This window comes from Stegodyphus dumicola, chromosome 11 (genome assembly GCF_044657685.1).
Source record: "Stegodyphus dumicola isolate Sdum_Otavi_A_Nest chromosome 11, ASM4465768v1".
In the NCBI taxonomy this organism is placed as follows: Eukaryota; Metazoa; Arthropoda; class Arachnida; order Araneae; family Eresidae; genus Stegodyphus; species Stegodyphus dumicola.
Genome location: NC_140778.1, coordinates 83852801 through 83879524, shown reverse-complemented (window position 1 = coordinate 83879524; position 26724 = coordinate 83852801). Strand labels below are relative to the sequence as shown.

The 26724-nt window shown below is 31.5% G+C and overlaps 1 protein-coding gene across 2 annotated transcripts in view; it reads right to left on the bottom strand.

Annotated features, from left to right (window-relative positions):
• Positions 1 to 9755: 9755 nt before the first annotated feature.
• mael (germ-plasm component protein maelstrom) overlaps positions 9756 to 26724 on the bottom strand; it is a 77591-nt gene continuing 60622 nt past the window's right edge. Inside the window, exons 10-12 of one of the 2 annotated variants that reach the window (XM_035353236.2) lie at positions 19762 to 19828; positions 17139 to 17321; positions 9756 to 9949 (exon numbers count right to left, since the gene is read on the bottom strand). In XM_035353236.2, the coding sequence (XP_035209127.1) occupies positions 9912 to 9949; positions 17139 to 17321; positions 19762 to 19828 (288 nt within the window). In that variant the 3' untranslated portion in view covers positions 9756 to 9911. Of the gene's footprint in view, positions 9950 to 17138; positions 17322 to 19761; positions 19829 to 26724 lie in introns of those variants that run through there. The other variant, XR_004757268.2, reaches the window with a different exon arrangement.

The following is a 26724-nucleotide window of genomic DNA, read 5'->3' as shown; positions in this document are numbered from 1 at the left end:
ATTTTTCAGCGGGATTGATTATTAAATTGAGTATAACCTAGAATCTTTCCCGAGTACGACAAACTCGAGAATAAATAACAACCTAGTTTCATTCTCATAAAAATTTTTCTTTGATGCATAATAATTATAGATACAAAGATATGTGATTTTTATTTAACTTATTTATTTCCCGACTTGATAGCATTTTGATTCCGATGAAGTTTAGCCTTGGAAAGAAATATCTTCAATATGAATTGCACATGCTCATCTATGAAACAGGAACTTTTCTTATTCATTTTTTACCGTGAAAATAAGCTGTTCCCATATACAGGGTTCGTACACATTTCTGCAAACGAAAATGAAGTACTTTTAAGGACCACTAATGAAAAAAATTAAGGATCTGTCAGCAAATGGGAACTGAATAAATTCAATTAAAAATATAATTCTATGCCTGAATTTCACTTTTGTAATACTGTCCTAAAAATAAAATAGATCCCCAAGTAGTATGCATTACAGTCAAAAGTCGTTAATTCGGACACCCATAATCCGGAATGATCTATAATCCGGACCTCAAAGCTAAAATCTTTCTGCGCATGCGCCGCATTGAAGCATGCGCATAGGCGTTTTACTCGTGCGCGCAAGACATTTACCACTGCGCATATGCGTCTGCGCAAGTGCAGAATACGTTTTCGCGTGCGCGTTTAATATATAACGGACGGTATAAGCTAAAATTATCTATTTCAGTTAATGTTGATGATTGCGTTGTTCTTTAATCTTCGAATTGGATCCGGCTTATTATTTTTTGCAGACTGTAAGAGCAATTTTCTAAAAGTAAGCTTGAACTTTCGATTATGTCAAATAGAATTTCCGATGCTGGAGCTCCCAAAGGATCTAGAAAACGAAAGTATGTTTCGATGTCCATCAAACAAAAAACGAATTGCTACAAAAAATGGATAAAGGCATATTCTTTGTGTATCTAACCGTTCCGAAATCTGTTTATCAATTTCACGCTGCTCTGCGCGGGGAAGGGGGGGACGTCGCGGCGCGCAATGAACTGGAAGTTGATTTGTCAACACTATCGTTACCTTCAGGGCAGATGTTTTTATTTTATTCGGCTTATAATTCCTTACTAAATGTAGTATTTAATTTCGGTGTACTCCGTCTTTGATATGATTTAAATCAAATTCCTCGTCATTATAAATATCACGAATACAAATCAAATAGTTTTCTGGTTGCAATTTTCTAATTTCGGCTGTGCGTAAGGTATGCTTTACGCATCCGCGCGTTGAAAGAAATGTTTAATAAAGTAAACAAATAAATATTAGGCTTCTTTTTTGGTAAATTTTGATCTTTAGATCATAATTGCTCATTATTTTATAAATTACGGTTTCATATTTTTAATTTTATAATTTCTGCATGCCATCTTACCAGATTTAAACTGATGATCTATAATCCGGAAAAATCGATAATCCGGAATCGCCGAAGTCCCGACGAGTCCGGATTAAAGACTTTTGACTGTATTACTAAACATGAATTAATTAACATAATTATCAATAAGTTTGAGAATAAAATAAACTTCATGCAGTTTATCAAGTAGCATTAAATATTTTACACTTATAATAGGTTGAACATATTTGAAAGAAGTGACATTTACGTTTTACTAATAGTTAGCTTAATGTTGATTTTTTTTTATGTCTCATTTTGTCACATACTTGGTCAGTCTACAGCAGAGGTTCTCAGTTGGTGATAGAAGTAAGATCATAATCAGCATGATTCATAACAAAAGACCGAATGTTGTCATCGCTGCTGCTTGTCTAGAGAGAGATCTGCTGATTAGAACAAACCTGAAAGGCCTGATGTAGGCACAGTTGGGAAGTGTTGAAAGTTAGTCAGGCTCTGTTCGATGTAGTTAGTGTCATAGGTTTGTATAGAGTTCCAGTTAATTCAGTTAATATACTTTCAGGTTCCAATAAACCATTAAAGCACCAGAGGTGATAAGTTGTTTTGTATTTTTTTAAGTCTCACTTGATGCAAAGAATAAGTTTTACTTGAATTTCTACATTTTTTGTGTTATCTTGTGACCACAGTGAGTATTAATGAAAAGCAATAACTCGCTTTAATATGTAGAGATAGTTTTTAAGGGTAAGCAGTTAGTTATAAATAATTAAATTAGGTAATTACATAACCTTAGTCATTATGGATTTACATGGCCACAATTAAATTTTATTTTTTAACAATATTTATTAAAAAAAAAAGCCCTATTAAAATCAAAATCTAATCAAATTTCACAGTTTAAAATACATGTAATTTATGACACTGATTCTTAAAGGATATTAGAATAATTACACATTAAAAGCTACAAAACATTTATGTTTTGTAACAACACTCAGCAAAATATTTATCCGTCATTTTGATTTGAAGCTTTCCCAAACATTTTGGCTAGTTTATATCGATTTCCTTCTCTTTAAGCATCTTTTCTAACAATTATTAGAGATTTGTCTCAATATGCAAGCCGATGCTCTCGCTAGTTTCTGCGTGCTTTATCTCTTAACTTGTCGACTTCTCCACAATGTACCTATGAAGGTTTACTTGATCTTGTAAAAGTTAAATAGTTCAAAAACATGAAGCAAATTATCACTATATCTTAAAGTAACTACAATATCAGACAAAGGTTTAAATAAGCCTCTTATTTAAAAAGAACTTAAAACAAACATAAAGGCGTGTTCTGATGCTAACAAAGTCAGTTACATCTCACAGTGACGCAATTAAACAAGAACAGTCAAATTCAAACTAAAAATGTGGACTAGTGGTAAAAGATTATACAATTTAATTTTAATTTAATCTGGCTCAGTAACTCTATCATATGACAAAATAGGAATGGAAAATTATAATAAAGGCTGAAATCATAAACAATTGGGTAATTTACATAATAATAACTGCACATATCTTTGAAGAATAATTTTCTTTATGTATTCAGTTTCTTTCTTCAGCATGTTTCTTTTTCATTTTAGAATTTTTGGATTTAATTAAGGATTTATATTTTTCTAATTATTCAATTGTGAAAATCAATTTTGACTTTTAGAGATGTGCAAAACACTTGCTGTTTCGTTTCACATTATACTGTGTTAAAGTACTATTATATCAATTTTGACTTTTAGAGATGTGCAAAACACTTGCTGTTTCGTTTCACATTATACTGTGTTAAAGTACTATATCATGAAGTATTCATCTATATCGCAAATTACGAGTTGCGTTCTTTGAGTATAAGCTGTTTAATTTATCTTTCAAACTATACAACGCATTGTTTTTCATTTCGTTTAAAAACAAATACAGATACTTCTTATATATATTACCTGGTGAAATTTTCCCAAATATCAGGAAACAATTGTTTTTATTTCTTTTGTTCTTTCATATTATAATAGTTTATTGCTTATCAGTACAAAAACTGAGGTAATTAATAAATACGCTTTTTTAATAAAATAGTACATAAACGTATCAGTGTAATAGATTGCTAAATATCCATATCATTACCGTAATTAATTAAAGCCATTTGAAACCAAAATAGGATTTGCATTAGTAAATTATAGTTAAGAATAATGGCCCCCATTGTTCTGATTATTACTGGAATAATTTAAAGATGAAATCCGATAGTATCTTAAGATGTTTTTGCAGTTGGAAAAACAAGAATATAACTCATTTTGATTCACCTTTCCTTTCTTTATGAATGACGAATATCTGTTTGCCATACACGTGATCAAATGGTGAATAAGTGTTTAATCCGTAAGATTATAAGTATTGATTAACATTTCATATAACTACACTAAATGCATTTAGAATATATAGAAAAAGTGACTGATTTATTTCTTTAGTAATATGAAATTCAGATGAAATCTGAAATATATATGATAAAGGCCGGTTCCAGAGCTGGTGTGGCAAAATTTTTAAAATTTAGAGACACACCAAACAACAAAATCAAGAAATGGGGAAAACTTTTAGAATTTAAAGCAGGCATTGAAGGCTGTAGGATTTTTCACTGTGTAATTCTAAGTTACAATGAAAAGTGAAGAATCTTAAGAACTAGCAAGTGAATAATTGCTTGAGTTCGTGTAACAGTGCATAAACTTGGAAAGGGTTAAAAGACCCTTTATTATTCATATAAAATTTAACAGAACTCCGTCTTGGAATTGTACAATAAAGCCGACACTCGGGCTTGAACTTAAGAGACTAAGAATTAAACTAAACTAGTCTTAAGTAAAGAGATATAGCCGAAGCTTTCAAAATTCTAACAGAGATGACTCCTTAACGCTAATTGACTGCTAAGCTATAAAGGGCCTAAAGTATGGCCGTGCGTAATAATAGTTTACGAGAGAGTAGCCTAAAAAGTCGGACACGTGCTAGCCAGAATACCTGGTATCTTTCTCACTAAGACAGTAGAACTTTGCGGTTAAATACCGCTCTTCCTCATTAGTATTCAGACGTGATTCTAAAACTACATTCTGGACAGATGTGGTGAGTTGAAATTAACAAACAATAGGCAAGGAAGTGTAACTCAAAATTTAACTATTAATAAAATTTACATAATCCTTACAAGTGCAGTCGAATTTAGGAGAGGAGGATCCTTACAAGTAGAGTTGAATACACTAATGCAGTCGAATTTAGAATCCACAGACACTGCATCAGATGGGAAAATGCCTAGTGCCAGCTCTGTGTATGATACATTAAGACATATTAGATGGATCTTTTAAATTCTCAGTTTTCAATTCTTTTATTAATAAAAAAATCCTTTTCTATAATGCCTGCCCAAGTGATAAGATTAGAAGCATTTTTGATATTTTCCATGCTTGTGTCTAGTGAAAATAAAGGAAAGATAAACATGTTACGAAAAAGATTCCAGTATCAGGAGTAAAATATTCAAATATTGTTCTTCATTCTTCTTCCAGACGTTCTCCAAAAAGAAAGAAATTCATCGCAAACTTTCCGTAAAATACATCCCTTATGCGTTGATACCATGGAGACATTTTTCATTTTGTCACATATTTCTCAAATCTTCTATAATCGTGGGTCTATAAATCTTGCCTTCAAATCCTTCAAGGTGCAATGTCAATAATACTAAAGAAAAATTATCCCAACCAATACTGTAACAGCAAAAAGCCAGAAATATTTTGGAAAAAAAAAAAAAGATGGACAAAGTGTAAAATTAATTTTATAGAGAAAACTGATGCATATTCTGAGACAATTGCATGGGAAAAATGCTTACTATGAAAAAATTAAAAAGAAGACATTTTTAATTTTGCTAAGAGCTGTTTCTTAAATTATGCTTTATAGTATTATACCTTGTTTATTTTTCAGATTCGAAATATTGTATAATAAGTTGCCAAAATGAAACTTTAATATGACAGCGAAAAATAAAAATGTTTTATTTTAATGTTTTTAAAATATAATTCCAATATATTACCATTATTTTAATGAAATTTATCAATGTTATGATGTTTAAAAAAATCGTCAAAAAATTCTCTGATTTTGGAATTAAAAATTTTCTATAGAAATTGATCTTAAAATCGCCAAAATGTTGACAAGTCGCCAAATTTAGAACCGTTTAATAAAAGAATTCACATCCCCAAGAGCGAAAATTGTTTAAGAGCACTCTATTACAAAAAGTAAATTTCAAAGTGCTTATGTTTTACTTCTTGCTTAGAAACTTGAGTATCCCATCATTTATATTAGAAATAGAAACAAATATAATCCATGAACCCATAGACAGGGTTGCCACTCAAACAGGAGAATGAAATTCCCTGACTTTTCCAGGTTTTCCAGGTGTGTTTCAAGAAAATTCCAGTCTATCCGCATGTGCATTGGCTGTGCTAAGAGGTAAATTAATTATGGTATTACTTGTATTGTGTAGCAAATTCACTTAATTATTCAATAAGTCCCAGAGGACATTTATTCTTAATTATTCTTGGTATACTTTGTTTGATAATTTTGTTTAGTTTTCCACTTAAGAAACTTGATAAAATTTAAGATATATATATTGGATAACAAATGTATGTTTTATTTAATTATTACTCATGATCATCACCAGTTCAACATGAGGCTAATCCGGTCCTTATAAATCACAACGCAATGTTAAATAGTTAGGTTAGATTTTAGGTAAATTTAATTTGCGTGAGGTATGTTCTTAAAAGGCACCTTAACACTTGAAAACACAAATATAATTATAATAGTTGTTGTTTTCTCTACTGAAGATTGAGATTAGAATCTTCCCAATCTGGAATAAAATAAGGCTTTTTCAGACATTCTGCAGCTAAACGAAAGAAAGAAATCTATTTTAATAAATTGAGGTATTTTATATTTATTTTGCAGCATACATAAGGAAAAAATATGTGCATTAAATTTCGTGATGGTATGTCATCATACTGCTATAATTAATTTCAGGATTATGCCAGAGAAAATTTCCTGAAATTTGGAAATATTATTTACTAATAATAAATAAATTTAGAGGGAAGAAGCAACATTAAATTATATGAATAACATAAAAATAATTACTTAAAAATTGAATTAGAATAATCAACGATATTTTAGCGAATATAGTTATATTACATGGCTAGCCTAGATGACTGATTACTATTTTTTTATTTTACTGCAAAATGGCAAGGTCTTTATTAAAAAGAAAAAAAAGGTTTAAAAAGATTTTGCGGTAAAATTCTAGTATACGGTAAGGCTTTGGCACGATTTTAAAAATTGTCGCCAAGACCAAAATGACCCGTTTACTGCGCATCAAGATGTCGCCAAATCCCATTATTATTCTAACCAAAGAACGTCTATGTAAAGAAGAAAAGTTTCCATACAAGTAAAATGCTATTACGCCGCTAGAATGCGGAGGGAAAATTTGCCAAGGGATTTGGCGACGGAACCTGGCGGCCAGAATTTCCCTCTCCGCGATGTGTACAGGAAATTGAGAAACACGTGTTAAGAAGAAACGCTCTTTAACAAAAAGAAAACTACGAAAATCCGTTTCTAAATTATTGCGAAAAATCCAAGAAGAAACGTTTTATCAAAGGACGTTTCTTCTTGGATTTTTCGCAATAATTTTAAAAACGGATTTTCATATTTTTTTTTTTTTTTCCCTGAAAATAACTAATCTATGAATTAATTTACTTGCGCCAAAAAATATTGTCTTTTCCTTTAGAGTTTAACCACTTGCGCTAAGACTAAACTTCACAGTTGTGGTGCCGTGCGCTACAATATAACAAGTCGTAAAGTGTGTCATTTACGCCGCTCCGCATCTGCGAGTGCAATCCAGAGCTGTAACTCGAGAAATAAACAATCTCGTTGTTAGGCGACGTTTGCACCACGTTATTTTCATTTTTGCGATAAATGCTTATCGACGTGGTGTTCACGTCGCTCGCGGTTTGAGACAAAAGCATCTTGACGTGCGTGGCACGTCTTTTTAGCGCAAGTGGTTAAAGAAATTTTAAACGATATTCATTTTATGAACTCTTGATAACGTGACCTTCGAACTTCGACGCCGGTTTCGAGCTTTGGTGACAGATATATCAGACATGCACAGCTGTTTTCCCTCTATGATGGAATGGAGCCACAGCCACGTCTGTTGCAGAGAGGTTTTCCTTCTTTACCAATATATATTCTTTGATTCTAACCTCCATGATACCGTATACTAGGATTAAACCCATTTTGTTTTATACGAGAACAGGTACTTTCTTTAGTTCATGCACTGCACATGCGATTCTCAAGAATATTGGAAACCAAAAGTTGCGGGAAAGTTGCTTTGCCTTTCTAAAAGACAATCAAATTGGAGCTGCGAAAATTGGCTCTATGCCAGCTACCCGAATGACACTCACGTGATACATAATTCGCCAAAAAAGTTACCTCTTCCGACGTCGGCGCAAAAATCGCTTTTTTTGGCGGGATCGTTGTATGAACTTCCCTGACTTTTCCAGATTTTGACAAAAATACTTAAATTCCCTGACTTTTCCCTGAATATTTTGGTCAATTTTCGAATTCCCTGACTTTTCCCGGTTCTCCAGGTAGCGTGGCAACCCTGCATAGATAACCATATACGTCAGTGAATCGCTAAAAATATTCCTCCAAAATGCAAATTCACACTCAAAATGGCAGTCATAAAAACAGACAGAAATTTCAGATGATTAAAATTAAGGACCATCTACTGATTTTGGCCAAAATTAAGGACTTTTAAGGACCAAAACCAGATTCCAAAAAATTTAAGGACTGTACGAACCCTGCATATAAATGTGTTTCCAAATGAAGGGATTACTCTTAGTGCAAAAATTCATAACTAAGCTTATATATCTTTTGAGAAGTTCGAATAAAAGTTGATCAAATCTGTATCTTTACATTTTTAAATAAGATTTATAACATATTGAATGTCTCCATATATATATATATAATTTTTTTAGCACTATTCATGTTAATTTGTAATGGAAATAAAATAATATAAAATTGAACTTTAAATAACTAATATCCTTTAAATCTTTGGAACACTGTATTTGCAACAAATACAAAACTGACTGATTCAATAAGTCTTCATGGCCTGCATAAACTTGGTTCAGGGGCCGCCAACTTGAGACCACTGTTATTAGTGACAGTATGACTTTGCTCAGTTCTGTCCCACTTTTGAAGTAGAATCCCTGAGTGACGGATCCAAGGGTCTCTTACTCTTCTTCCTTACCTCCAAACCTTCAAAAGAACTTTTGGCTTGCCGTGTAATTTAGGTGCTTCCAAGCTACAAATACACGATACACAAATATTCAAGCCGCCTCTGAAATTCAAATGCAGGTCTAATAATATGGCAGCCACCGTAACTAACCATTGTACTGATTAGGATGTTTTCTTAATCCTAATGCCACATAATCAAAGAAAACTGCATGATAAATATATTGTCTTGTTCTGTTTACAAGAGCAAAGGATAACAGTATCATTTAAAAATTTGAAAACAGCATGAAACATGGAAATTTTCTTAATGTGAAAATTAAAAAATAAGTTCATAATGAAAAACTTATTATATTAGATATTTAGAATAATTTTTAGTAAATAATTAAAAAAAATTTTATTGCTCAGTCTAACAGTATAATTCTACGCTTATTAGTTTGATCTTTAAGCAGGGATACATGAAAAATTGATGAACATAAAAAATTTTAATTTTGAGAGCTGGTGTTCACAAACAACATTTCTACATAATTCTGTGCATATTTTGTAAATCTAGGTCTATCACACAGTTCATGTGATACATGTATAACAAATCTTTGTAAATATGCAAATGTATTCACAGTTTCAAAATGTATTTACAGTTTAAAAGCTTCAGAAACAAGATATTTTAAAATGACTTTTTATTAAAACAAATTTAAAATACAAGCTCTTTTCCTTGGAAAATAAAAATATTACATTATAAATCTGTTCAAATACAGTTTTAAAAGAAATGTTTCATATTTATGCACAGTTACAAAAAGCAATTTTTAAAAGATGCAAGACTTTATATCTACATTAATAAATTAAAGTTTTGTTAACACAAAAAAATTTGTGCAGTGTTTTTACTAAATTCTGCAAATAAAATTATTAAGTTCATATTTATTGTACATTTAACAACAACACAAAGAAATATATTTACTCATTCTGTAGAAATGAAGAAAATCTATTTCTGACATACTGTATTTGTATGCAAAAGGAAATTAATTATTCATTTGGAGATTCTAGGTTTGAAATGTTAAAAATTATAGAAATGAGTATATACAAGGAAAAAGTCTCACCTAAAATAAGTATTTATGCACAAAAACAAACAAAAATGGCAATTTACAAATATAATGTGACATCATATTTGATACATGGGATCTTTTAATAAAGATCATTTGTATAGGATAAACAATATAATTGTCTGAAAAGAACATTCTGACTCAAAATTATCTTCTTTGGCCTCTTCCAATGCCATGGCCAGGTACTAAAAGATAAAGAAATTTTATGCTTTACACAAAAAACATCATAAATGAATACTGTATACAGAGGCTGTTCGCACACTTTTTAGATGATTTTGCTTTTCTATAAAAAAGTCACCTGCCTGAAAATTTTTGTTTTAACTGCAACTATATTTTTGAAAGTATAAATCATCTTTATAATTATGCTTTCACGTAAAATGGCACTTTTAAAGAAGCAAAGAAAAGTTATGTGCTTTCAAAAGGAAATTATTCATATTTAGTTATTAAAAAATGTTGTGAAAGCCATTTTTTTTTATACTTATAGCTGCAATAGGTCTTTATATCTATAGCTACGATAGGTAATATTGTCAACAAGGAAGGAAAAATGGCTTCAGGTAGAAAATTTGTTCATCCAAAGAAAAACAAAATGTTTCAAATGTTGCAAAGGTAAGATCTTTAATGTTAAAGGAAAATCCACCAAGCCAAAGTTGCAAAATCATTAAAATGCTCAGTGTCAACTGTAAATGAAGTGATTAATGCTGATCTTAAAAAGGCGAAAAAACAGAATGTGCATCATCTTTCTCTACGACACATCAATGAATGCCTAATGTGCCGCAGAATTCTTAGTGAGAAATATTTATCCCGACAAAAATGACAAATTGTTGTCCCAATAAACGAATCTTGGGTGTATTTAAATAACTGCAATAAAAAGAGATCCATTTATTATCATTAAAGAGGAGGAAAAAATCTTAAAACATGGTTCAAAGAATCTAAAGAAAGTTTTCAAAGGGATTTATGATTGTTGCTAGCTTTTCATATAACTGCAAACTGAAAATAAAGAAAGTGGAGAAAATGTTAAGATCAACTCCCCACATTATCAAGATGATACCCAATTTTCAAGCAGGAAATAACTTATTTTTACCCACAGTGCCATCAATCAGTACAGCAGCATCAATAGAAAGCAAGCAGCCACACATCAAAATCTACTGTTAATATGCTGGTAAGGGAAAAATGGAACAAGAAACGGGTATCAAAGCCATAACGTTCATTCACATCCCTACTAATTCTCCATGGATTGTTACATTTCTGGGCTGTTAAAATGCCGACCTACAACCCTCCTTGGACATTGGAAAGCTGTTCAAGAAGAATTTGATAAAATACCTTTTCCGATACTACAAAAAATTTTATTTATTGTCTTGGAAATTACAGTGTAGAAAGATAGTGAAGAATAAGGGTTATCAAATACAGCATTTAAAATATAAATATTTTAGGTAAAATATTTCTTTAAACTCAAGGAAAATCATCTAAAAACTGTGCGAATAGCCTCTGTATAACTTTTAATTAATACTTTATTATAACAATTTATGAATAATAATAGAAAATTTACTTCCACAGTATTTAAAATATACTATTTTGTGATAAAAAGGTCCTTTTCAAAATAATTTAGAGGTTTGGGCATATGTTTTTAACAGCTGTTTGAAGTCGCTTTTCACTCATGCACTTTTGCAAAAAGTGAAGAATGTTAAGTAAAACAGTAAAGGGCTTCAGCTGTCTACTGCAACTGTTGTTACCATGTTTATGAGACACACACAGCATGGAAAATAACCCTGAAGTGCATATTCTAAAGTTTAGATGCTATTAAGAATGGAACTAAGTTATACTATTTACAAGGATATGATCATGAATATTTTTCAAAAAGCAGATGCAATATAAAAATGGGAGAAAATTATTTTTTAAAAGACTACATAATGTCATATGCATTTAAAATACAGTTGATAATATTTCGCATGATAATGCTCTTTACTAGAGAAAGCTTAAAAGCATGACACTACCTATGATCAAAGATTTTAACTTGCAATATTAGTATATCAGACTGTAATTTGAGTCTCACACTTTCTTGCATATTTACAGATCTTTCTTTAACTGTACTGCTAATATCTACATGTTTTCTAATAGTTCTTTATAAAATAATATATATATATATATATACAAAACACAATGATTTAACATGAGAAATAATAGATATACAAACCAAATGATATATATAGTTGAAATATAACCTTTTCGATAATGCTGTTTTAATCTCTAACTTCATTTATGCTTCTCCTTATATACAGAAAAGTCGGTAATATTTTAAAATGGTTTGATATAAATATAATTGAAAATGATAAATAATAAAATAGCCATAATAACAATAATAAAAAACTAGAAACAAAGCATATCTATAAGAAGAAAAAAGAGCTATAATTAACACAGAATACAAAATGAATGATATATAGATTTGCCCAGTTAGCAGTGAAACTATGCTCTTAGACCCCCCCCTGAAAAAAAAAAAGATGCATCAAGAAGATGGACATAAATTGATATGCATACAGGTTTTGACAGAAAACGCAAAATTTTACATTTTGGCTGCCAATGAATGAACGGTTGTCGCTACAACGCATCTGATCTGTGCATGGCAGGATATTTAAGAGGAGACATTAAGATTCCAGGTCATAAATTCTTCACGAATTTTAATCTGTGTACTCTGGTAGACAGTAACTATGCCTCGCATACAGGTGCGCGAACGACATGTGCAGATGTCCGAATTTTAGAGAAAGGTCGTGTAGTTGGTCTCAAAGACGCCGGTTGGTCTATTCGGTGAATAGCTCAACATTTGAGCAGGAGCGATGCCACTATTAGACGATGTTGGCAGGAATGCGTGAACCACGGCCGCACACAGCTTCAAGAAGGAAGCGATAGGCCTAGAGAAACGACAGAATGTGAAGACCGAGCAATCATCAGAGCGGCACTCACACCCCCATATGCATCATTATCATCGATTGTACGTGCAACTAAAGCTTCAGTGACCGCAAGGACCATTCATAGACGGCTGACAGAAAGGGGGCTGAGGTCACGGCGCCCCTTGTGCCGACTACCATTGTCCTCAGTACAATGTCAAGCCCATTTGCAGTGGTGTTGTGCTCATTCACACTGGAATGTCACTGACTGGAGTAGAATAGTCTTCAGTGATGAGTCCCACTTTGAACTGAGCCCTGATGACCAGTGAAGGCGAGTCTGGAGACACCCCAGACAGCGGCGTGATACCAACCCGACTGTCTTCCGGCAGACAGGCCAACAACCAGGAGTGATGGTCTGGGGTGCCATTTAATTTCATAGTAGGACCCCTTTGGTTACCATCCGTCACAAACTTACAGCACAGGGGTACGTCGACGAAGTTCTAAGGCCCATTCTGTTGCCCTTCATGTCATGCCACCCTGGGCTTACATTTCAGCAAGATAATGCTCGCCCCACACTGCACATGTTTCTACTGCTTGCCGAACATTATTTTGGCCAGCAAGGTCGCTTGATCTCTCTCCTATTGAGCACGTTTGGAGCATTATGGGCAGGGCCCTCCAACCAGGTCGGGATGTTGATGCACCAGTTGGACAGAATTTGGCACAATATCCCTCAGGAGGACATCTGCAACCTCTATCAATCGATGCCAAGCCGAATAACTGCTTGCATAAGGGCCAGAGGTGGACAAACGCATTACTGACTTTTTTACTTTGTGAAGCTCTATCACTTCAATAAATCATCCAATTTTTATCAAACTGTAATCATTTGTTTTTCTGTACATGTACGTCACTTCTACTGATTTTCGTCCCATTTGGATAAATCCTTCTAGGTGCATTTTTTTTTTTTTTTTTGTCTGTCTAAGACTGTATATCAAAAGATTTAAATCTTTTAACAATTATTCCCCCTTTAAAGTGAATTTCACTTTCTGAACTGTAGATGTTTTCAAAATTCATAGAATAGAATAATTTTATAAACTTGCTTCTTTTTTTTTATCATCTTTTTACTGAATTCAATGGAGAGTGGATCAAAAAATTTATCACACAAGATTTAGAAATTGCTGATAAAAATGTATACTTGTTTAGTTGAAACACTGATTTAATAACACACTGATATTTAGTACTCATCATTGTTTAGTACCTCATAATCACATAATGCCACTTTCTTCCATTATGTTATTATGCTTGTTTTGGATATCTATCATGTATGTCTGCAAAATATTTATTAATCTCATATGCTCCTGTGATTCATCATTACAAAGGATCTGTTAGAAAAACTCTCCAATACTGACATGGCGAGCTTTGTGTTGTGGGTAAGTTTTAATTTTGACAAATACTGGCAGCAGAAAAGGACATTTGCCTTCTCATTTGTGTCATAATTGGAAATGCCATTTCAATTACTTATTCCAAGCTTTAACCTTATTAAATTTAATTTTGATGAAAGAATTATTAAAAGGGCTGCTTCTAAGTTTCAGATTAATCTTTGATGGTTCCTCTTCCACACATTTGAGAACTCAGTCTCTGATTGTAAAAATTAAGAACGAAACTTTCAGTACTGGGCAAGTAAAGCCTTGACCTATTTATGGACTTTTTTCATCTGATACGGAATAACTCTGATGGATGTGTTTAACAATATACAAACCATGAAATAAAAAATCTAGAGAACCTAAAGGACAAAGTGCTACCTTGCGAATCTGAAATATTCTAAAATTTTCCTCTCAACATTCATACAGTTTTGATTTTATTGAAACAACTAAAATGTATAGTTCAAATTTTCTAAATATTTATATTTTCTCAAGTTTCACACACAAAAATTGTTAGATCATTATTTTATCATAAATATGAGTAACACTTGAAATGAAACTGAAAATCAAAGCTAATAATTAGCAAGTAAAGTATTTTAAATAACAATTTCCACCCCTTGAAATTTATGTGACATGTTTAACTGTTTGAATTTAAAGATGAAAAAGTATTTATAATTTCACTTGCTAGAAATGTATCTTTACTGCACTGTATTAATATATTTCAATGTCTTCCCTCCCCCTTTAAAACAAACTGTCACTTTTAAGCCTACAGAGCACAGAAATTATACATTAATTGTTTACAGCTCTAGCTTTAAGTGATGATCTAAACCAAGTTTGTTAAAACTCGATTTTAAATCAAGCTTCTAAAACTACATATACTATCAAGTATAAACATTAAAAGAGAATTCATAATTAACCAGTACATTTATTTGCTAACTTTTTTACTTCATTTCTGCAGACTAAACTGAGGACAGGAAAAATATCAGTTCTTCTGCATTATTCCATCGACTATTACAAAGTGGTAAAATTTACAGCCAATTGTGGATAAATATAATTGTGGATAATATTAACTGCTAGTGCTATATTTTTCATTGTATTTTGAAAACATTTATTATAATTTGTGACTGGCTTTCTAGAGAACACAAAGCAAAGGATTATTTTCAAAGTTATGGGAGCCCACCATAAAAAATATAAATATAACCTACGATTTTGTTTCATGTAACTCGGATTCTCCATAAGCCACCTTTAATTTTTTTAAACAAAGATATAAATTAACTGCTAGTGCTATATTTTTCATTGTATTTTGAAAACATTTATTATAATTTGTGACTGGCTTTCTAGAGAACAGAAAGCAAAGGATTATTTTCAAAGTTATGGGAGCCCACCATAAAAAATATATGTGTATTAATGGGCACAATATGGTCAGATGAATATGGCTGACAAAATGGTAATACACTGGAACAATTATCTGCGGAAAATTTGTACTCATAGTATTTTAAACTAAGTTTTTGGTATCAACAAAGCCTTTCTCAATAAGTGTGTTGAATACAAACTGTTGTTAAATAAAGAGGTGTCAGTTCTTTCAGAATTCCACAGGAAGGACTGCTACAACTTTGGTGGGATGTCTATCAATTTTTATGGTTCGATGGTGGTCAACATGCAAGTTGACAGGATAATTCAGAGGCATCAAAATATCCATATAGGTATAAATATCACGACCCTGAAGACTGAAAAAATTCTTTAAAAAGTTATTATAGCTACAAGACACTGATTCTACACCTGTAAATAGGAAGATGAGATTCCTTTCAGACAGGTAAACAAAAATTTACATTCTGAAAGCAATTTTAATCTGATGCTGAAAGTTGTAAATTTCACTTATATCTCACCTGACTGACAGCATTATGATCCAATCAAAGCAGTTCGTATCAATATGGAAAACTAATGTGTGCTTTATCCTTTGATGTGCTTTATATCTTACAAAATTGGGAACAGCTTTAGTATAGTCCACCCACCAAAACCAAAAAATATCGCCAAGAATGGTGATAAATCATATGATGTGGCAATCCACAGCGGCTTAAGAGCATGTGGTAATTCATACTATTTGGCAAACGCAATGTAAACAACCGTAAAGATAGACAAAGATGTCTTGTTTTGCAAATTTCTACTAAAATTAACTGTCTAAACACAAAATTTGTAACATTATTTTCAGCAATTGTTTAACGCTCAGATATTGTGGAGAATACTGTTTTGGAGATAAGATTTTTGCATTTAGTTATGGATTGCTCTAAACCTGGTATTAGCAGTTAGTTCAACCAATGCTGTTAGTGATGTTGTAATTAAGTATCAGGAGATTTTAAAGGAGAATTTATCATGGGAGTTTTCAAGCAAGCATAAAAGTTTATGAAAGCCAGGAATTCCAAACAGATATTTTATGTATGAGTTAACAAGAGAGTATGAACTTTTTAGAGGATTTTTGATGGATTGCGGATTATTGAAGGATAAAGTTTGTTGTGAAAACTGTAAGATACCATGTAAAGGTATCTTACATTTGGGACTGCCAAGCAAAGGTGAGATTTTCCGGTATTGTTTTTAAAATTTCATCCTTTTAAACTTAACCATTTTCATTAATCATTTCTTGATATTTATTCTTTTAAAATCGTGTATAATAATAGTCATAAATTTATTTCTGTTATCCACAATTTCTGGTGAAATAAGATGGCCGCCATTTTTGAAACACGAAGTTTCGCCGAAAATCTCGAAGGTAACAGTTTTTCAAAACAACGTTTCACACGCTTTGGCACCCCCCGAAAAAAATTTGCCAAACTTTGAAGTGGGCTATACTGAAGCTGTTCTTTAAATTGTCTTACTGAATACTTGAATAATAACAATTACAATCAAGAGAAATGTAAAGCCCAGTTTTCAAATTTCTCATATTATATATATATACTACAGTCGGAAATAAATTAAAAAGCTCAAATTAGTATTAAAATAAATCCTGGTTATTAATATTAAATAACATTAACTACATAATATCTGCTAGATAATACATAAATAATAGTAAATTAAGAAATCAATACCTGTGGCAATTGTATTTTTTAAACCTAAGCGGGCCATTTCTTCAGCTAGACAACTAGAAGCAGGCTGTCTCGGAGCAGCAGCAAAAGTATTCTGCACAGGTTCCACAGGTCTTAGAGGTGGAATTAAAGATACAATGTTTTGCTCCTCTTCCTCATCTTCACCTTCATCATTTTCATAATATGCTAAAAGTAGGAAACAGCATACAGCACTGAACATAAAATTATTTTATACACTTATTTAAATAGCAATCAACGTTACAGTAGCATTAAAATAATTTATGTATAATACAATAGAAACTGATAGTCCATGCAACTTCTGACTAAGTTAAGGACTGTGTGGCCAAGCAAATTTTGCAGATTATCGGTAATATCTCCAAGTTTGTTTACAATTTTTTCTTTTTAACGTTTAAATTAAAATTGAGGTTGTTTTCGTATGATAACCAAAATATATCTTAAAAAATTAGTGAATATATTAAAACAAATAATATATAAATATTTTATAACCAAAATGTATTTGTATTTTTTAAATTCAATTATACATAAAGAACACAATTTCAGTAGAGATAAATGATAGGGACACTTTATTCGGGTAGAAGAGATGATTTGGAAAACACAGCAATGCCTTTTATGTAAAGGGGAAAAATTGAAAATAATTTTGATAATATTTGATATTCAAAAACAATTTTATGAGAAAATATATAGTGTAACAAAATTGATGCAATTTTAAAAAAAACATTTTAATTTCCATATTCTTCGTACTTTGTTTTTCCGTGCTCACATCACATCATAAAAATTGTTACTTTTGCCATATTATAGCATCCTTTAAAGCTGTGAACTATAGATTCTGTCAACATCATGCAAAAGTATGCTACAGTACAAAGTCTGAAATCCGGATGTCCAATATCTGAGGTAATAATCTCCCAGAACATCTTGCACTTGCATACATTTAAACAAATTTAAATTCTTAACAAATACGTATAAAAGTAAAAAAGTAAAAAAGAAAATTTAAATTCTAAAAAAAGGAAAAAAGCCAAAATAATTTAAAATAATTTAACAAATACAGAGCTCTTGGCAGATATTTTTGACAAATAAAAATCATTCATTTCTATAGGTTCTTTAAAATTATATGTAAAAAACACATTAAATAATTTGCTGTAATATTTTATGTATTCAGTTATCAATAACATTGACCTAAACAGCCTGGAGAAAGACCTCCGATTGGTTTGCTTTATTTAGTTATGGAAAAGCATTCGAGAGCTATCTGCCTAAGGGAAGGCATGCATTTGTGGAGGATTTTCTAATATAATTTCTAATATTCTAATGGAAACTGGCTCTATACATATTAAAAATGGAGAAAAGTACATAAACCACCATGCAGCTAGCCCATTTGCTGGTATTTAAACCCCAGACCAGACCGAAGTACCAGTGTTCAGTTACTTACCACTTCTTCGTTGGTGGTAGAAAGATCTCTGAATTTTGTTAAAATTATTTTTTATACGCAATTAAAAATTACCATACTTAAGCAAAAGCTTTCCTTTGAATTGAAGAGTAATATAAATGCACACATATTTAAAGGAAGTTAAAAATTATGCTGATAAACTGATGAACGCATTTTGTAGAAAACAATATTACACATATATGTTATTTTGTTTCCATTTAATTTGTCCAGTATTAAATTTTATTCATATGTGGTGTGTAGCAGTGTCATAGCAATATACCCTTTACAAAAATCAACCAGACATGCAACTAGCAACCCTATTTGGCACTGCCTGCTAGCTGAGTTGTAATCATTTCATTTAAGTTAGCAGAGCTGCAATCACATATTTATCCTTCAATTCTTTTCCATTTGCAATTCTTCCAATTTCAAAAATTCAATGTAACATTTAAGAGGAAAAATGAAGATACATAGCAAAAGGATGCAATGATTTGACATTATCTCAGAAAACTTGCATCATAGAAAAGTTGAAAAATTGTGCATGGCTAGGGAACTAGCTATAAATGAATCAAGCATAAGAATACAGAAGAATGAAGAAACGTTTTGGGCCTCAAAAGTGTTAGGCGATACTTCGCCACAGGTTGCTCAAATTTCAAGCAAAATTCTACAAGAAAAGATAGAAAAAATATTAACAGCCTGCGAAGGATTTTCAGATATGGAAGAAGGAAAGTTAAAGAATTAATTTAGAAATGATGAAGGAAGAACTGGATGATCTTACAATAGCTAACAATGAAAGCAATAACAGTAAAAAAGATTAAGAAAGGATCTTTAACTTACAAAATGTTAAAAAAGGTACAGGAACTACCTGATTTTAAAATGAAGATAGAAGACACTTTATGATAAGCATTGAAAAATCTGCACTCCTCACTAAGAAGTTTTTATACTTTTTTGTTATGCACCTGCCACACATTTTGACAGTAGTATTGTAATAATATTTTTATGTTTAATTATTCTTGTTTACATAGGCACAAACACATGTACGCAGTCCCCAGATTAGTGCTATTGTTGGGTTTCGCCTTCTTTTTCACAGTGGCCGAAAAGCATGGCCTGTAGTAAACTATAATAATCTTAATGCATTTTATTCTTATATATATATATATATATAATAAAATTTAGAAATTAGCTTACCATTACGTTGATCCAAATGTTCATTATACGTGATACTGGAACGAGATCGTGAAAAGCGGTCAGAATCCTAAAATAAAAAAAATTCATATAATCAAATGAAAGACAATTTCAGGATATTTTATTACTAATTTCCCTAGAAAAATAATACTAAATAACATATATACGTATAAATATATAATAAAATGAACTGAATTAAGAACGCTTGCAATAAATTAAATTTGAAGTTTTAACACAGAAAAAGGACCCAAAAATTTAAAAATAAGTTTTCACTTGTATCTTTAGCTTAATTTGTCAGCTGAGAGGCAGACAAAGAGGAAGTCCTTTTATGGCTTTTTTCCCCCCCTTGAGGACATAAAATTCACTCAAAAGGAGAAAATAAGCTGTTTTTCATGTTAACTCAAAACAGTGTGATGAACTTTTTCCCCATGTCATGTTTTGAATTTTCTTCCACTGATTCCATCAAAACAAATTTAGCAATTCCCCAAAATTTGTCAGAGCCGAAAAGCATGGCCTGTAGTAAACTATAATAATCTCAATGCATTTTATTCTTATATACAAAGTCCGAGATCCAGAAGTCCAATATCCGGAATGATCTAAAATCCGGACTTCAAAGCCATAACCTTTTTTTTTTTTTTTTAATGCTTTATGCATGCACATTTAATTTTTCCTTCTACAATAAAACATGTAGAGATTTTCACTTAAAAATTCTGATTCTTAATTTCACTTAGGCACTAAATAAAATACCTTGTTATGAAGAAACAATCATGTAAGCATAAAATTGCGATATTAATAATTTGGCTCAGTAGCTGAGTGTCTGCTTGGCATACATCTCAAACTGAAACATTCACCTACTAGTATTTTATTATCCCTGACATTGACCTGGCGAGTCATTATTTATTATATTTTGCTTTCATCACTGCATGTTTATCAATACATGACAGTTTCAGTAATGACTCATGCTGCAATGTCGAAACATTTAAAAATATATTGGTAATTGAATAACAAGAGTATGGTATCCTTTAATGTAACATTTTGCTTGGCGATGATTATAGATTTTTAAATGCTCCAAGAAATGTTGATGTGGAAAAACTTAACAAAAATTTCTTTTCATATGCTAAAAATAGATTTTGTTAATGAAAATCATAGGCCAAAAGATTATATTTAGTGCTATTTTAATTTTAAAAAAGACTGATATGTTATTTATATAAACCCAGAAGCGATGACAGAAATTTTGTAAGACAAAATTTTTGGAATCTAGGAAAGCACCGAGTGGCAAAATTAAGGTATGAGTAATTTTTTATAATTTAAGGAAAGCACTGGGATCCAAAGTTTAAGGGTGTTTAGAAATTAGGAAGGTGTTTTGTGGCAGAATTTAGGACCTGCAGAGACTGTCCCAGGCGGTATCTAGCGTCGGCCCTAGATAAAGCCTTAAGTATATGTGGGAGTTTATTTATTCAGACTCAAATTAGTTTTAAGCATGTGCAAGAAATAGACGAAGGTACAGTAATTAACTAAAATGCTGCAATTCAGTACTCAGTAGGAGCAAGAAAAAATTTAGCAGAAGAACTTGTCTTTTGTCACCAATCTTATGATACATAGCCAATAATGTATAGTGGATGCTGCTATTAAGCAAGGCTAAAATTATTTGTACTGATTCTAAGGCATTTCAATTAATGTAGCAGACTTTCGCTGCTCCTTAATCTTCTAATTTGATCCAGATTATTATCTTTTGCAGACTGTTACTATTACAGCAATTTTATAAAAATTAAGCCTCAACTTTCAATTCTGTTGAAAAGAGTTTTTAAAATCTGGAGCTGCCAAAGGATCTACAAAGCGAAAGCATGTTTCAGAGTTTATTAAACAAAAAGTGGAATTGCTGCAAAAAATGGATAAAGTCATATATGTCTCAAAATTATGCGAGGAGTATGGCATTTGAAAGTCAACTGTATATAACATAAGAAAAAAAAAAAAAAAAAAAAAAAACTTTTTGTGGATTCCGATACTCCACTTGCAATGAATAACAGAAAAATTGTTCGGTATGCTAAAAGTGATGAATGAATGGGTCAGACAGCATTGCAGTGAGGGTGTGCCATTGACAGGTCCAATGCTATTGGCTCAAGCTCTTTATTTCAGGAAGAAATAAACTTTCATGAAGAAATAAAACTGAGTGCATATATTCGACAGGTATGGAAACCAAATTCAAAAACCGCCAATTAAAAAATTCAGGTGAAAAAGAGCTTCTGAACCATTTGCAGATGAATTCATTAATAGCGAAAAGTTATCTCCAGAACAAATTTACAATGCTGATGAAACTAGTCTTTTTTGGGCAATATGTACCACGAAATACATTGGCAACCTCTACAGAAAAGGATTCAAAAATTCCAAAGCAAGACCAACAATTAATTTTAGCATGTGCAAATGCTGCAGGAACGCACAAGTGCAAACTTTTCGTAAATTGGAAAACATGCTTGACCTTGAGCATTTAAAGGAGTAGATACTTTCCCTGTTATATAATGTGCAAATAAAAGAGCATTTATGACACAAGCGTTAATGAATGACTAGTTCGGAAATCATTTTATACTCGAGGCTTGGCAACATTTGAATTCAGATGGTTTACCTGATGACTCAAAAGTAGTCATGTTTGTAGACAACTGTTCGACTCATACTTCGCTTGAAGTTTTAATGAAAGTTAATGTATCTGTATTATTCTTCCCTCCAAATCGTACGTCCGTCATTCAGCCTATGGATATTAGAAAAATGTGTGTGCTGAAATGCAAACATAAAGTAGCATTTTTAAAATCCATGTTAAATTTCTTGAACAATAGCAAGACTATTCAAGAATTTTTGAAGTATTTTAGCATAACATCTATTGTGTGAAGCATCACAAGATTGTGGGAGGATGTGTCTCAAGATATGTTAAAAAATGCATGGCATAATTTATGGCCAGCTACCATATTTTATGGCGAGAACAATAAAGATGATAGCCGCGAATTTGAATGTTTTCGGATATCGCAAACTAAAGGTGAAATTTTCCAGTTAATGGATTTTGTAAAGAAATGTGGAGAAGCGGTAATAAATGAAGATGATATTACAGAAGTTTTTCATTGCAATGACAATGCCCCAATCATCAAACAATTAATGGACAGCGAAATCTGTAGTATGGGTCCAGATCCAGAAAATACCGCTACTGATAGTGAAGAAAGTGACGGAGAGGTTATTGAAAATGAAAAAATTTTGATGGAAAAGTTAATTGGTATTCTTGACACAGCAATTACAGGACTTGAACAGTGGATTTTTGTAACTGAACAAGAAATTATGTCTGTTTATAGAATTAAAGAGAATATATTAGTATAAAAAACAAAGCAACTTACACAACTTACATTGAAAAAAATGTTTAATAATGTAAACAAATAAATATTACGCCTTTTTTTTTGTAAATTTTGATACCCTTTAGATCACAAATGCTCTTTATTTTATAAATTACGATTTTGTATTTTTAACTGTATAATTTCTGCATGCCGTCTAACTAGATTTCAACTCGTTATCTAATATCCAGAAAAATCCCAAATCCGGAATCAACAAAGTTCTGACGATTCGGATCTCGGACTTTGTACTGTATTTCTCCAAGATGAACACCTTAAAAAAATAAACTTCCCCAAATCATAAACAAATAACACTTTAATGATCAGGATATTTCTCAGAAAACTGTCCCCTAATTTGACCGAGATCATCAAATGTTTTGGATGACTATTACAGTCCAAATTTTCAAACTGAAATTTTGTATTAACCCTCTGAGCGGTATAACTGGGTTTAGGCGTTCAAGGAGACCTACGTCAAAATCAGTTCGGACTCTTCTATTCGGTCAAGGGAAATGTGTTCAAAACCGTTATTGACGGTTTTAGGTGGTCAGTGGCGATGATATCAAAAGCGTTACGAGCGCCTTAAGCGGCCATGTAGATGCCTCAGTGGCCCCCTTATTTCTGGAACTCTGGAGATCTCTATATGACAACTCTCAGTAGGAGTCTTAAGAAGGATTTCAAACTAAATTTTCAGAAATATGCAAAATGCTTGTGAATTCAATTAAAAAATAGCATTTCAAAATATTTGCATTATTTAAATAAACTTACTCATGATTATGTATATGCATAAAACCAGCAAGTTAAAAAACTTTCAATTGATTCACGCAAACCGAATAGTACTGCATTCAATTAACCTGAATTACACGCAATTGCATATAAAAAAAATAACATTGCTTAATAAGTCAGATAAAAACTAGAAAATCAATAGTCTATTTTAATACGTTATAATAAGCGTATTCTTGATACGGGTTTATAAAACAAACTAATTTAATAGTAAACATAATAATGGCGAATTAATTATTCTTTTTGGAACAATACTCGTTGCTCATACTGATATCCTGAAGTTTTGTTTTAATGCATTTTAAATAAGCCGATGCTTTTAATGTACATTGATATGAATGTGATTTTCATTAGAAAAAAAAAAGTTTGATTTTCTTGTGTGCTCATGCTTTACATAATATATATTATTTTGCTCAATGCAATGTAACTACAAGCAGCAACGAAGAGTTGAGTTAAAATTTCCACATTTTGTTACATAAATTATTAAAATAACCTACAGCGTAACATCTGAGTTTCCGAAATGTAATCCGCAATTTATTAGAAGTTACAAATTTGGGGTGGGGGGAAGCAGTAATTAAATAATAAAAACAAAATACTAATAAGAAAAGAAGCACAAAAGCTTTCTTTATGTTTCTTTAGTTTATTTGATTGCTTTTGGATATATATTGTTGGCAAATGGTGAAGTTATTGTTGGTAAATGACACGTAATAAAGAAGAATGATCTATATATTATTTATTATTTAAAATGCATATAAATTTCCTTTAAGATAGTATCAGTCTTAGACTGAATGTTCTCTAGACAGTTGCAATGATATTTTAAATTGATTAACATATCAAATACAGTTTCCCTTTAAATAACTTCATCAGCAATCTGAAGAACCTTTTCGAATCATTAGATGATTTTGAATAAAACTTGGATTAGTCCAATTTTTAAAATATTTAGAATTACCAAAATAATAAAAGCTAACCTTATTTTAATTTCTTTATCAAAGTACTACATTCTTTAGTTAGCAAGAACAGAACATAAAATCTGAGCTTTATGACCAAGATTCATAGGTCTAAGCAGTAAGAAAAGCTTGTCCCTCTAGAGAAAATCATCACATATTATGGAAAAGATTTCGCAAGATATCATTATTTTAGACAAAACACGACTTTTTAAATTTAATCTTTTATATTAGAGACCAAGTATTTTACCATAATTCTATTTTCACATATGCAGATGATCGCTGCGTTTTTAACTTCCATAGCATAAATTAAAGAAATACACATAGCAACTTCAACCACGAACATATGATTTAAGAGAAATTTGTTTTGACATGCTATGTGAAGGAATGACTAAATATTGATCAATTTTACATTTATGTTAAATGACAGTGATTAAAAAATAATAGCTGTAAACGTGTAAAAAACCTGTACTTGTAACTTTCTGTATTTCTAAAGGCTTGGTTTATTAGATTACGGCAAAGTACTCGAGGGCTATCTGCCTTAAGGGAGGGATGCCTTCGTGGAGGACTTTCTAAGAGAAACTGGCTCATGTACACGTTACACATGGGGAAAACCACGAAAATGGCCATGCAGCCAGCCCATTCATGAGATTTGAACCTTGGACCGAACTACCAGTGTTCAGCGACATTACCGCTTGGCCGCTGGTGGGCCTATATTTCTAAAGGATCATTCAGTAAAGTCATCACAGGTACATTCAGTTCACGGTTTTGAAGAACTGCAGTAGTTCAGATTTGTCGCAAAAGAGTAATTACACCCCTGGGGAGCTGCTTTACTTATGGAACAGAAAAACAAGTTTTTAAACATACGCATACACAATACGTACCTTTTCTCACAACAAAAATGGCAGATGTGATAATTTGAACACATGCTTTCAATCAGTAGCTTCCTCCTAACAAAGTCTTGTACTGTTTAAAATAACTTCCATTCATTATTTTTAATTTGAAACAATATTAAGTTGTAATTACTGGTTAAAGTGGCTTAAAATAAATTGATACATTATATGAGTTTGTAAAAATGAAAACTGGATTCACTTAATTTGACATAATTTTTGACTAGCTCTTCCAAAATATTTTAAAGCTTACTTTACAACATACTAGAAAAGTCTACATTTTTAGGAAATTCATTTGTTGTTTTTAGTCAGTAGTTTTCATTGGGGTTGTTATGTAAGAAGGCATTTAATCGTTGCTGTGTTACAGTGCTTATTTTATTGTATGATATAAGTACTAAGGCAACAATAACGCAAATATTGCTTTATTTGTTAATATTATAATGCATAGAGGAACTTAAAAAAAGAACAAAAATAATTTTCACAGTTATAATACAAGGTGCGGCTATTAATTTTCAGGACTGCTCTGATAAAACCAGAACAGATGATGTGAAAAATGTAACCTTTTAATATGTTTCGAAGTAATCCTCATCTGCCGTAACACACTTATGTGCTCGGCTGTATAAGTTGTGGAAACAACTTTTAAAGTCTTTAAAAAACGACTTCTTCTTCTTTAAAGTCTTCTTGAACGTGTCGATGTCGCATTCTTCTTGATGTCTTCAACATCCACAAAGCATGTTCCTTTGATCACAGTTTTGAGTTTGGGAATAATCGATCATACTCTCTTGACTTGGTCCCCGCAGACTTCTTTTTGTTTCCCAAACTCAAAACTGTGATCAAATTATTTAAAATGCATATAAATTTCCTCTAAAATAGTATCAGTCTTAAACTGAATGTTCTCTAGACAGTTGCAATGATATTTTAACTTGATTAACATATCAAATAGACTGTCAAAACAATAGACAAAAAGACTGATCAAAGAAACACGCTTTT